This window comes from Nicotiana tomentosiformis, chromosome 3 (genome assembly GCF_000390325.3).
Source record: "Nicotiana tomentosiformis chromosome 3, ASM39032v3, whole genome shotgun sequence".
Classification (NCBI taxonomy): domain Eukaryota; kingdom Viridiplantae; phylum Streptophyta; class Magnoliopsida; order Solanales; family Solanaceae; genus Nicotiana; species Nicotiana tomentosiformis.
This window is the reverse complement of record NC_090814.1, coordinates 37,230,509-37,242,405: the sequence shown is the minus strand read 5'-3', so window position 1 is coordinate 37,242,405 and position 11,897 is coordinate 37,230,509. Positions and strand designations below refer to the sequence as shown.

The 11,897-nt window shown below is 40.5% G+C and overlaps 1 protein-coding gene across 1 annotated transcript; it reads right to left on the bottom strand.

The window, feature by feature from the left end:
- Nucleotides 1–1,769: 1,769 nt before the first annotated feature.
- LOC138907638 (uncharacterized) lies at nt 1,770–3,778 on the bottom strand. Its single transcript, XM_070198241.1, has 2 exons — nt 3,488–3,778; nt 1,770–2,222 (listed from the first exon to the last, which is right to left on the bottom strand). Exons 1-2 carry the CDS (start codon nt 3,776–3,778, stop codon nt 1,770–1,772), a joined length of 744 nt encoding a protein of 247 aa, XP_070054342.1.
- Nucleotides 3,779–11,897: the final 8,119 nt, after the last annotated feature.

Sequence of the window (11,897 nt, the reverse complement as noted above, 5' to 3'; positions counted from 1 at the left end):
CACATTGGAATCTCTGTGTTCTGTGGCAACTCACAGGGCCTTTGGTGTTCGACCTTCACTTGCTTACAATCTGGACATCACGCCACAAAGTCTGCTACATTTCTTTTCATATCATTCCACCAATAGACTTCTTTAAGATCATGATACATTTTTGTAGAGCCCGAGTGCATGAAATACCTAGAAGTTTGAGCCTCGGTCATGATTCTCTCCCGGAGTCCATCTACATTTGGAACACATAGACACCTTTGGCACCTTAGTGTACCATCATCCATGCCAAGAGAAAAGGCCACGGTCTTATTTTTATGAATCCACTCATTTAGTTGTGCCAACAATGGATCGTTGTACAGTTTCTCCTTGACTTCCACAATATGTGATGATTCAGCCCTATTTTGTACAATCATCCCTCCATCACTAGAGTCCGCAAGATGAACACCTAAACTAGCCAATCGATGAACTTCCTTGGCTAATGGCCTTTGATATGCCTCCAAGTGTTCTAAACTACCCATAGATTTCCGGCTAAGAGCATCCGCCACAACATTAGCCTTCCCCGGATGGTATAAAATATCAATGTCGTAATCCTTGAGTAATTCGAGCCATCTTTTCTGCCTCAGGTTCAATTCCTTCTATTTGAAAATATATTGAAGGCTCTTATGGTCCGTGAATATATCCACGTGGACCCCATATAAACAATGATGCAAAATGTTCAATGCATATACCACCGCCGCAAGTTCTAAATCATGTGTTGGATAGTTCTTTTCATGATTCTTGAGTTGCCTAAAAGCATAAGCTATCACCTTGCCATGTTGCATTAATACACACCCAAGTCTAATTCTCAAAGCATCACAATATACTACAAATCCATTTGTACCGTGTGGTAGAGTCAACACTGGTGTCGTAGTCAAATTCGATTTCAACTTCTGGAAGCTCCTATCACAAGCATCTGACCATTGGAACTTAATTGCCTTCTGTGTCAATTTAGTGAACGGAGAGGCTAAAGTAGAGAACCCCTCCACAAACTTTTTGTAATACCCAGCTAAGCCTAAGAAACTAAGAATCTCTGTTGGAGTTGTAGGCCTCGACCAATTCCTCACAGGCGCAATCTTTCGAGGATCAACCATAATTCCTTCACTAGAGACTACATGACCCAAGAATGTAACAGATTTAAGCGAAAATTCACACTTCGAAAACATTGCATATAACTTGTGTTGATATAGGGTTTGCAGAACTACCCTGAGATGATCGGCATGGTCCTCTCGATCGCTTAAATATACAAGGATATCGTCAATAAACACTATCACAAAGGAGTCAAGAAAAGCCACAAAGACTCGATTCATAAGATCTATGAAAGCTGCTGGGGTATTTGTTTAGCCCAAAATACATTACCAAAAATTCAAAGTGCCCATATCGGGTCCTAAAAGCTATTTTCGGAATATCCTGCTCCCTAATCTTCAATAGGTGATACCCAGACCGTAAATCAATTTTGGAGAAGTACTTAGCACATTGCAATTGGTCAAACAAGTCATCTATTCTTGGCAGTGGGTATTTATTCTTGATCATGACCTTGTTGAGCTGCTGATAGTTAATACACATTCTCAGTGACCCATCTTTCTTCCTTACAAAAAGGACCGGTGCGTCCCAAGGCGACACACTCGGCCGGACGAAACCCTTCTCTAACAAGTCCTTCAGTTGCTCATTTAGTTCCTTCAATTCTGTCAGAGCCATTCTGTAGGGGGGAATAGTTATAGGATGCGTGTCTTGCATCACATCAATCACAAATCAATTTCCCTTTCTGGTGGGATCTCAGGGAGTTCATCCGGAATGACTCCCAGAAATTCATTCACAACAGGCACAAACTCAATTGTAGGTGCCTCAGCTTCGGTGTCCGTAACCCAGACCAAATGGTAAATACATCCCTTGTTGATAATTTTCGTGGCCTTAAGGTAAGAAATAAACCTACCCTTCGGCACTACATCATCACCCTTCCACTCAATAACTGGCTCATTTGGAAATTCGAACCCAACAGTTCTAGTTCGACAATCAAGCTTGGAAAAACATGAATAAAGCCAGTCCATCCCCATTATTACATCAAAATCGACCATTCCCAATTCCATGAGATCGACCATGGTGTCCCAACCATGCAACGTAACAACACAATCCCTATAAACCCGCGTGACCAAAATAGATTCACCAACCAGAGTAGATACAGAGAATGACTCATGAAGCTGTTATGGTTCTATGCCAAATTCCATAGCAACATAAGGTGTGAAATATGACAAAGTGGAACTGGGATCAATAAGAGCATACATATCATGAGATTGGACAGTGAATATACCTGTGACAACATCTGGAGAAGCCTCTGAATTCTGGCGACCCCTCATAGCATAGAAACAATCGGATCCTCCAGAACTCTGTGATCCACCCCTAGCTGCACCATGCCCTGCGGGTGTTGGAGTGCCCCGAGCTGAAGGAGGTACTGCGGATGTAGTAGCTGTAGAACTGGCTGGCTGTGCTGGGCCTCTGCCCGCACCCTGTTGGGACGAATGGCAATCCCTATGAATGCGACCCCTCAATCCATATGGGTAAGTCCATGCAGCATATTCCTAGGTGCATCTTTCCACATCTAGGGCATGGGGGCCTCCTCTGCTACTGGAATCTACCACCATGACCACCCTGCTGATAGGACCCCCCAATTACCCTGACTGGGCCTGAAACGGCTCCACTATTGCTGCTGACTGGGCTCTGATGGCGGTGCACTAGCCGAAGACTGAGCTAAGGACTGAGATAGCCCTAATGACCCTCCCCTGAATGTTGACTTGCCACCACCAGAAGAACCACCCAAGTTGCCCGCAAACCTGGCCTTATTGCTACCCTCTCGCTCTATTCTGCTCCTCAAATTGCGAGTCTCTGTGGCTTGAGAAAATGCCACCATCTTACCATAGTTCATATCAGAATTCAAGGCAGGTGTAGTGGCCTCATTAATTACCAAGGGACTAAGTCCCTGCATAAAGTGGCGCACTCTAGCCTCCATAGTAGGCAGCATGTAAATAGCATACTTAGACATGTACGCGAATCTCATATAGTAATCCCACACACTCAGGCTACCTTGTCTCAGGTTCTCAAACTCAGCAGCATGGGCTGCCTTAGTCTCGGCAGGTAAGAAATGATCAATTAAGGCATCGGCAAACTCACCCCACCTCGTCGGAGGGCTCCCTTCTTCACGGGACTCCTCCCATAGTTCAAACCAAGAATATGCCAACTCTTTCAGGCGGTAGGAAGCCAATTCCACTGCCTCTGTCTCAGCAGCACGCATAACTCGGAGAGTCTTGTGCATCTCATCAATGAAGTCTTGGGGATCCTCCTCTGGGTTAGTACCCGTGAAAACTGGAGGATCCAACTAGAGAAACCTGTTCACCCTGGAACTAGTAGAATCCCCTGGCTGACTGGAAGAAATGGGTGCAACATTTGATCTCTGGGCCTGGGAAGCCACTATCTGAGCCAACATATGTATGGCTCCCCTAAGATCAACATCAGAAACACTAGAATTGGAAGCTGGAACTAAAGGTAGAACTGGAATATCAGTTGGAGTGACCGTTGCACTGTCAGTAGATATAGGGACAGGTGCGGTCTGATCAGTTGTAGTGGAATCAAGTAGTGTAGTAACTGGGGGAATATTCTCACTCCTCGGGTGCTCACCCGTATCATCATTTATAGGGTCAACTGTCACTCCTAGGGTGACATTGGCTCTTTGGCCAGTTCTTGCCTTCTTCTTAGGTGCCATGTTGTCACGCCCCAAAAATCGAGGAGCTCAACCGGTGCTCAACCATGTGAACCTGGCTGAGCAAGCCTATTTAGATTTTCTTCTACCCAAACTCATTCATGAATAGTGAAAATAAATATATTTTCTTTAATCAACAAATAAAGTGATCATGTCTGCAATACCAATTTCTTACTATCAGTTACTTTATGTTAAAATCTCAATTCCAAACACATTTTTCATAATCTGAAGTGGAAATAGTAATTCAAGCACAACACACGAGTTTGACTTCCCCAGCACCATTATACAACCCACACTATGTCTACGGAGCCTCTATAGATAAAGATGAGTACAATGATAATGTCGGCCACAAGGCCTCGGCTATACCTCAAAAAGAATACACAAAGAACAAAAGATGCATGACCCCGGGATGAAGTGGGGCTCACCAAGTTAGCTGGGAAGAAGGTGTACTGCTATCACTGATCAATATCTCATGTTGTTGAACCACCTGCATCCATTTAAAGATGGAGCACCCCCAGCAAAAGGGACGTTAGTACCATCGAATAGTACTAGTATGAAAACTAAACATCAATTTAAGAATTCAAAAATACAAGATGAATATGATGAACCAGTGCAGCAATGGAATAATATAGATAATCGTTTAAACCAGAGCAAGCTTATTAAGAGTTATCAATAACATTTATTGGATTTAAGATGAGATCCTCTGTAACCATCTTCACATAAAGCGGCCCCGCCGCCTCACCCGATGTATGCAGGTGGAGGTGTACGTACAATACCACAACTCTAATCAAGCGGCTCTGCCACCTCACCCCAATGTATGCGGGTGCATGTATAACCACAGTACCAAGAACCTACACAAAGCGGCTATGCCGCCTCACCCCAATGTATGCGGGTGGAAAAGCATCAACGATACCAATACCAACACAAAGCGGCTATGCCGCCTCACCCCAATTTATATGGGTGGTGCTGCCACAACAATACCAAAACTATACACAAAGCGGTCGTACCGCCTCACCCCAATGTAAGCGGGTGGAGGTGCAGTCCTATAATACCATAATCCCTACACAAAGCGGCCATGCCACCTCACCCCAATATATATATATATATATACACGGGTGAAGGTGTATAACAATCACAATCTCTATACCATAATTCCCACACAAAGCGGTCATGCCGACTCACCCCAATGTATGCGGGTGGAGGTGTATCACAATCACAATCTCTACACAACTTGGCATAATAACCTTCACATAAATCACGACTAGAAATTATAACATGTGGATACAAAATCCATAGTTTGAGAGACATCCTCAATTTATAATGCAATATGATAAGAGCATTTGAAACACGAATTGAACATATATCTTCATCACAAAACTTATCGGAATACTCCATTAATAATCAACATCTCGGAACTTACAAGGATATTGGGAATTCCAATTCTTAAAGAAGAGTTTAGCCAACATACCTCACTTGAGCTTCCTTACACTCTAAATGTTCCGGAATTCTTAGCAACTTCAAGCTATTGTAGAAATATAACAAATTGAACCAAAATTAGGGAGATGCTCATGGTTCTAGCTCATTTGAGCATTTTATCAAACACTATGTGTGGATTAAGGTTCAAGGTCCTTTTATGGAGGATTCCATCATTCCACAACCCAATCTTTATCATTTGTAGTTCAACAATCTTCCTACACCCTTTGATAACACATGCATGCAAAATATACAACCCTCCTGCCCAGAAATTATCTTGCTAATTATCCATTTCTACACAAAATACAAAAGTTAGGGTTAGGGTGTAGAATCTTACCTCTAGGATGAAGACCTAGTGAGTTTCCCTTCTTAATCTTCCAAAACTTGAGCAAGAATTGAAGAACAATAATTGAAGAACACCTTCTCACTCTAGGGTATTCTCTCTCACTCTAAAATATCAGATTATGGCTTAAAAATGGCCCAAAGAGTGTATTTAACAAAATAGGGTCGGGTTTTAAAAACTAAAAAATTGAGCTCCGAAACAAGGTATGCGATCGCATATGCGATCGCATAACTGATATGCGGACCGCATACCGGTCGCATAATTGGTTACAAAATAGCCAAAAGAATTGTCTGTGTATGCGGTCACTATGCGGTCCGTATAACTGTTATGCGGTCGCATAATGCACCACATAACAGTTATGCGGTCGCATAGTCGACCGCATAGCTGCTTCTAGAATGGCCCTCTCCTGCTCACTTATGCGGCCATTATGCGGCCCGCAGAGTCATTATGCGGTCGCATAATGGACCGCATATACGCACTTTTTCTGAAAAAAATTTCCTTTACTTTCCCGTGCACTGTTCAACCCAAAGCGTCTGAGCCTTCTATAATCCTCAACACGTAAAAACCATTCGGCACCACGAAACATTATTTTCTTTTGTGAAATTTTACGGGGCCTTACACATGTACTAAAAGTTAAAGTAACGCACGAGTTAAAGAAGGAACGATCTTACCATCAGCTTTATCGCATGATCGAGAACATGAAAGAAGTGTATTATTCCTTAATGCCCATGTAGCATCCTAATTATATATGTGGTCGACAAGACACCTATAATAAGGACTCTACTAGACACGGCTCCGAGACATCCTAGGACACTTTAAAACCTTAGGCTCTGATACCAAGTTTGTCACGCCCTAAAATCATTGTTCCTATTTTCAGTAAACTTATGGGGGTTAAGGGTTCAAATATGTCAAAGAAGAAGCATCATTCCATGACCAAATATATTGGATAGAAAATTTTATGGTCATATTCATGCTAGCACACCTTAGAGGAATTGTTGGAGGTTGCCAAAGATTTAGTTTGGGTGTTCGGCGTGGAGATTTAGAGTTGAAGAAAATGAATGGGTTATTCTCAATATATTTTCTCCATGAGGATGCTATGTGAATTGTTAATAATGGTAAAGTAGATGTGGTCACATTAGGCCTTATGAAATCTTGAAGAAAATAGGCCAAACTATGAGTATGATATTTCCCTATTACTTTTCTCCGTGTACCCGAAGTTTCATGTGTCCGCATCTAATAAGGTGAAGTTAATGGATAATGGGATTGTGAAAAGCAACTATTTGCTATCCTTGTTAAAAAAGTCTAGAAGTTTAGATTGTCTCCGTTAATGTGTTATGGCGAAGCCTGTAAGTCGAGGAGGCCACATTGAGGGCCAAAAGTGTTAAGGAAATAAAATGTTCTCACTTGAGTGTATAGTTAAATGATTGTGGATCGAAAGGCACTCTCTTTATGTTACGATTTATATATGTGCGATTCTTGTCCAGATACTGCTTGAGATAATGTAATGCATGTAATGTTGAGATTAGTGATGTTGATATACATAGAGATGCTTTGATGAGTTGTGGATGTGTTATTACGAATTGTTTTGGTGTTACTCTGGCAGGTGGATAGGCCCAGTTATAGGGGAGACTCTGGCAAACTTTTTGGAAATTTAGGGAGTTAGCCAAATTTTGAAACTACTGGTGTGTGTGAACTAACAGTTGAACCACATTGAATGCTAATGATGGATTTTGACCCTCATTCGAGGACGAATGATCCTAAGCGGGGGAGAATGTAACACCCCAAAAAATTTTGAAGTATTTCAGTGTAAAGCCCCGTAAATTTCGCAAGTGAATTCAAGGTTTCGTGATGCCAGAGTAAGCTTACGTGTTTGAGAATGGTATAAAATCTTCGCGGCGAGCAAGCTCGCCACGGTTCGGACTTTTTGGGTTGAACTATGCACCGGAAAGTAAAGAAAAATTTTTGGCGGAAAAATGCATTTCTACGGTCCATTATGCGACCGCAAAACCACTCTGCGGACCGCATAATGGCCACAGAAGTGAGCAGGAGAAGGGCCAGTCTGGGGGCAATTATGCAGTCGACTATGCGACCGCATAACTGTTATACGGTGCATTATGCGATCGCATAACAGTTATGCGAACCGCATAGTGACCGCATACACGGACAAATTTTTGATCGTTTTGGTCTATAATTATGCGACTGATATGCGGTCCGCATATCCATTATGCAGTCGCATATGCGACCGCAAAACCTATTCCAGATCTCCATTTTTGAATTCTTACAACCCGACTCTACTTCGTTAAATACACACAAAGGGTCATTTTTGAGCAAAAATTCTGATGTTTTAGAGAGAAGGGAGAGTGTTTTAGAGAGAGAGGAAACCCTAGGCTAATTATTCATCAAGTCTAGCTCAAATCTTGGAAGATTAACAAGGAAAACTCACAAGTTCTTCATGTAAGAGGTAAGATTCCATACCCTAGTTTTCGATTTCGAAATTGGGTAGAAGATGGTTGATTAGGAGTATGATTCATGGGTATGAGATTATTATTTATACATGCATGTACCAATAAGAATTGTGGGAAGATTGTTGAGCTGAAATAAGTAAGGATTGGGTTGTGGAGTGAAGGAAATCTTATAGAAGAACTTTGTGGTTAAATTTGCACACCTAGTGTCTGATAAAATGCTCAAATGAGCTGAGACCATGAATATCTTCCTAATTATGGTTCAATTTTGTTATGTCTCATAATAGATCGGGATTGCTAAGAATTCCAGATCATTCTAGAGTTAAGGAAGCTCGATTGAGGTATGTAGGCTAAACTTTCTCTCTTGGAATTGAATTCCATAATGTTTTCGTAAGTTTCAAAGTATGGGTTGCGTATTAAAAGGTTATGGCTTTGAGTCGTGTTTCAATGAAAGATAGCATGCCAAATTATGTGAGAAAATCTCAATATTCTTAAGACTCTTAATTGCTCATATGTGTACCTAAAGTCTTGATTTGGAAATGTCTTATTGTTGACAATATATAAAGATGGTTGGAAGTAAAATAAGTTAATTGGGGATATAGAGTGTGGCCAACGTTCCAAGAATTTAAGTTATGATTGTATCTAGTAGTGCAAATAATTTGAGAAGATGCGATAAAGAATATGAAATGAGCCTCGACTCAATTGTTTAAAAATGACTTCGAAGATAGAATTACCTAAAAGCTTTTGTACTCAATTCATGCCCATTAGTGGTTGCTTTAACTAATGCTTTGCTATATAAATATATCTAGTGTGATTCGAGTTCTATATACTCATGTGTTAAACCGGTACATTGTCATTGCTAGGGAAGAGCATTGTAAGAATAAATGGTGTATTGATTGTTTATGATTTTCATGTGTGTTTCTATTATTGGATGGTATGCCTCATTCTTTGGGAAGAAACCATTTGTGTTTGAAGTTTCCATTTCAAATGGATTTGAAGTGTATGATTTCTGAAATATCCTATATGTTGATACTTGATGGTGATCTTTGAAATTTAAAGAAGTGAAAGTGTGGAATATGAAATACGGCCATCGTGCCAGGAATAGAGAATCTTGTGAATGGCCTAATGAGCCAAGGAAATATTGTCGTTGTGAATGACTGGGAATACTAATGAGAATTTATACAATGTGAAAGATGTTGAGGTGAATACAATTGTATTTATGATATTTCTATTTGCAAATCAAATCAAAAATGTTTTTGGGAGCATCATTAGCAAAACCGAGGAAGGGTGGGTCATAAGGCCCACACCTGAAACTACATGTGCCGGTGTAGGGGTAGATTGTGATTATTTCCCTTATTTGGGATGAAATTGGAACCTTTGGGAAATTGTGATATTATTCCCCTTAATTGGGATGAAACTGGAACTTTTGGGGATTTAAAAAGTCAACCCGCACGGTATATGTGGGAAGGCGGCCTAGCTGATCAGGTGGAGATCAGATGCCATATTGCGCATATGGTGTTACTACCCTTGGTAACAACTTTCTTTCGCATCACATATCAAACCACATTGTTCGTGGGGAGATGGCCTAGCCGATCGGGCGTGATCAGACTCCGTGCTAACAAAGACGGTGGTATATCGGTGCTAATGATCTCCCAACCAAAATTTATATATGAAGTTTGCATTTTAAAAATTATTATGTTTTAACTGGATATTTGGATATTGTTGATTGTGACTTGCTATTTCTATGTGTTGCCTTTTCTTATATGGGCATTCTATTTCTAAAGAGGATTTTTAGCTATACATACTAGTGCTATTCGACAGTACTAACGTCCCTTTTGCCGGGGGCGCTGCATCTTTAATGGATGCAGGTGGTTCTACAACAGACGACATTAATCAGTGATAGCAGTACACTCTTTTTAGCTGATTTGGTGAGCCCCACTTCATTTCGGGGTCATATATCTTTTGTTTCTCATGTACTGTGTTTTGAGGTATAGCCGGGGCCTTGTTGCCGACATTTCCATATTACTCTTCTATTGTATTAGAGGCTCCGTAGACAGGTTGTGGGTTGTGGTTGAAGTTGGGAATTGAACTTGAAATGTTGGTATTTGAAAATCATGTTTTTCATTAATTCTATAAACTCGTAATATTTTGGAAATTATGAATGAAACTGCTAATGAGAATGAAAAAGGAAGTTGTTAATAAAATATTTTCAGTGAATGATTAATGGAGTACATCTCCTCTTTATTCATGGATGAGTTTGGGTAGAAGGAAATCTAATAGGCTTTCTCGGCCAGGCTCTCTCGGTTGAGCGTCGGTCGCGCTCCCCGAGTTTGGGGCGTGACACGACCGGCGCTCAACCGAGTGAATGGAGATAATACATATTTTCATTGATTAGACAAAAGAGTGACCATGTCTACAATACCAATTTATTACCAATAGTTTCATCATTTTTAAAGTCTCAAATGGAACAAGTAATACAACCATAACATAACATAGTTTGGCTTTTCCAGCACCAATACACAACCCATACTATGTCTGCGGAGCCTCTATAGATAAAGAAGAGTACGATGATAATGCCGGCAACAAGGCCTCGGCAATACCAAAAACACAATACATAAGGAATAAAAGATACATGACCCCGAAATGAAGTGGGGCTGACCAAGTCAGCTGGGAAGAGGGTGTACCGTTGTCACTGATCAATGTCTCCTACTGTGGAACCGCCAGTATCCTTTAAAGATGCAGCGCCCCCGGCAAAAGAGAAGTTAGTACCGTCGAATAGCACTAGTATGTATAACTAAACACCATCTCAATAGAATGAATAATATTACAAGGAGGAACAATCATAAAATCAATAGAAGCCTCGAACAATACCAAAACATCAAGTTAAGAACCACATAAAATTTCAAGTAAATTTCCATATTTTTAGGTTGGAGATTCTTAATACCGATATACTATCGTTCACAATACCATTATTCACAATACCAATGTTCACAATACCAATGTTCATAATACCAATACCACGGTATTTTTAGCACGGAGTCCGATCACGAACCGATCGGCTAGGATATCTCATTAGAGACATCAACCACAATCATTGTCAATACCAATACCACCGCACTTTTAACATGGAGTCCGATCACGACCCGATCAGCTAGGCCATCTCACTAGGGACATCAACCACAATCACAATTTCAATTACAATTTCCAGCACAATCACCACCATGTGTGCGGCATGGTGTCAGATTATGACCTGATCGGCTAGGCTGTCTTATTCCAGACATCAACCTTTTTATATCAATCATCACATTTCATACTTCTTTCACATCTTTTCATTTCATCGGCACTAGTGGCCATAATTATAAAATAATTCTTGGTACGTTAGCCGTATTTAGTATTTCATGCTCACCTTTTCGCTTTCTAACATCATCATCATCATCAACAACAACAACAACAACAATTCAAATCAAGGCGTATAGTACATATGAGAGCAACTGAGAATCTAAGGCACGTAGAGATTCTTCATAAAATTTTGCATAATAGCCTTCGTTTGAACTTGGCTTTAAGTCGAACATTTTTAATGCACAACCCCTATATTTTGAACACACCCTCGATTGATAAAATAACATGAATAAAGCATTTGGAATACTTATTAAACATATATCTTTCAACACAAACTTACTCGGAATAGCTAATTTTATAATGGGCCACTCAGGACTTACATAAATTACATGAATATCGTGGGATTTAATTCCAAGAGAAGAGTTTAGCCAACATACCTCAATTTAGCTTCCCTAAACTCTAAAATATTCCGGAATTCTTAGCAACTTTAATCTATTTTAGAAAT

Coding starts and splice junctions, on each gene's coding strand:
- LOC138907638 (XM_070198241.1), bottom strand. CDS start 3,778: ATGGCACCTAAGAAGAAGGCAAGAACTGGCCAAAGAGCCAATGTCACC. Junction 2,223..3,487: donor TACATATGTTGGCTCAGATA/GTGGCTTCCCAG, acceptor GAACCATAACAG/CTTCATGAGTCATTCTCTGT.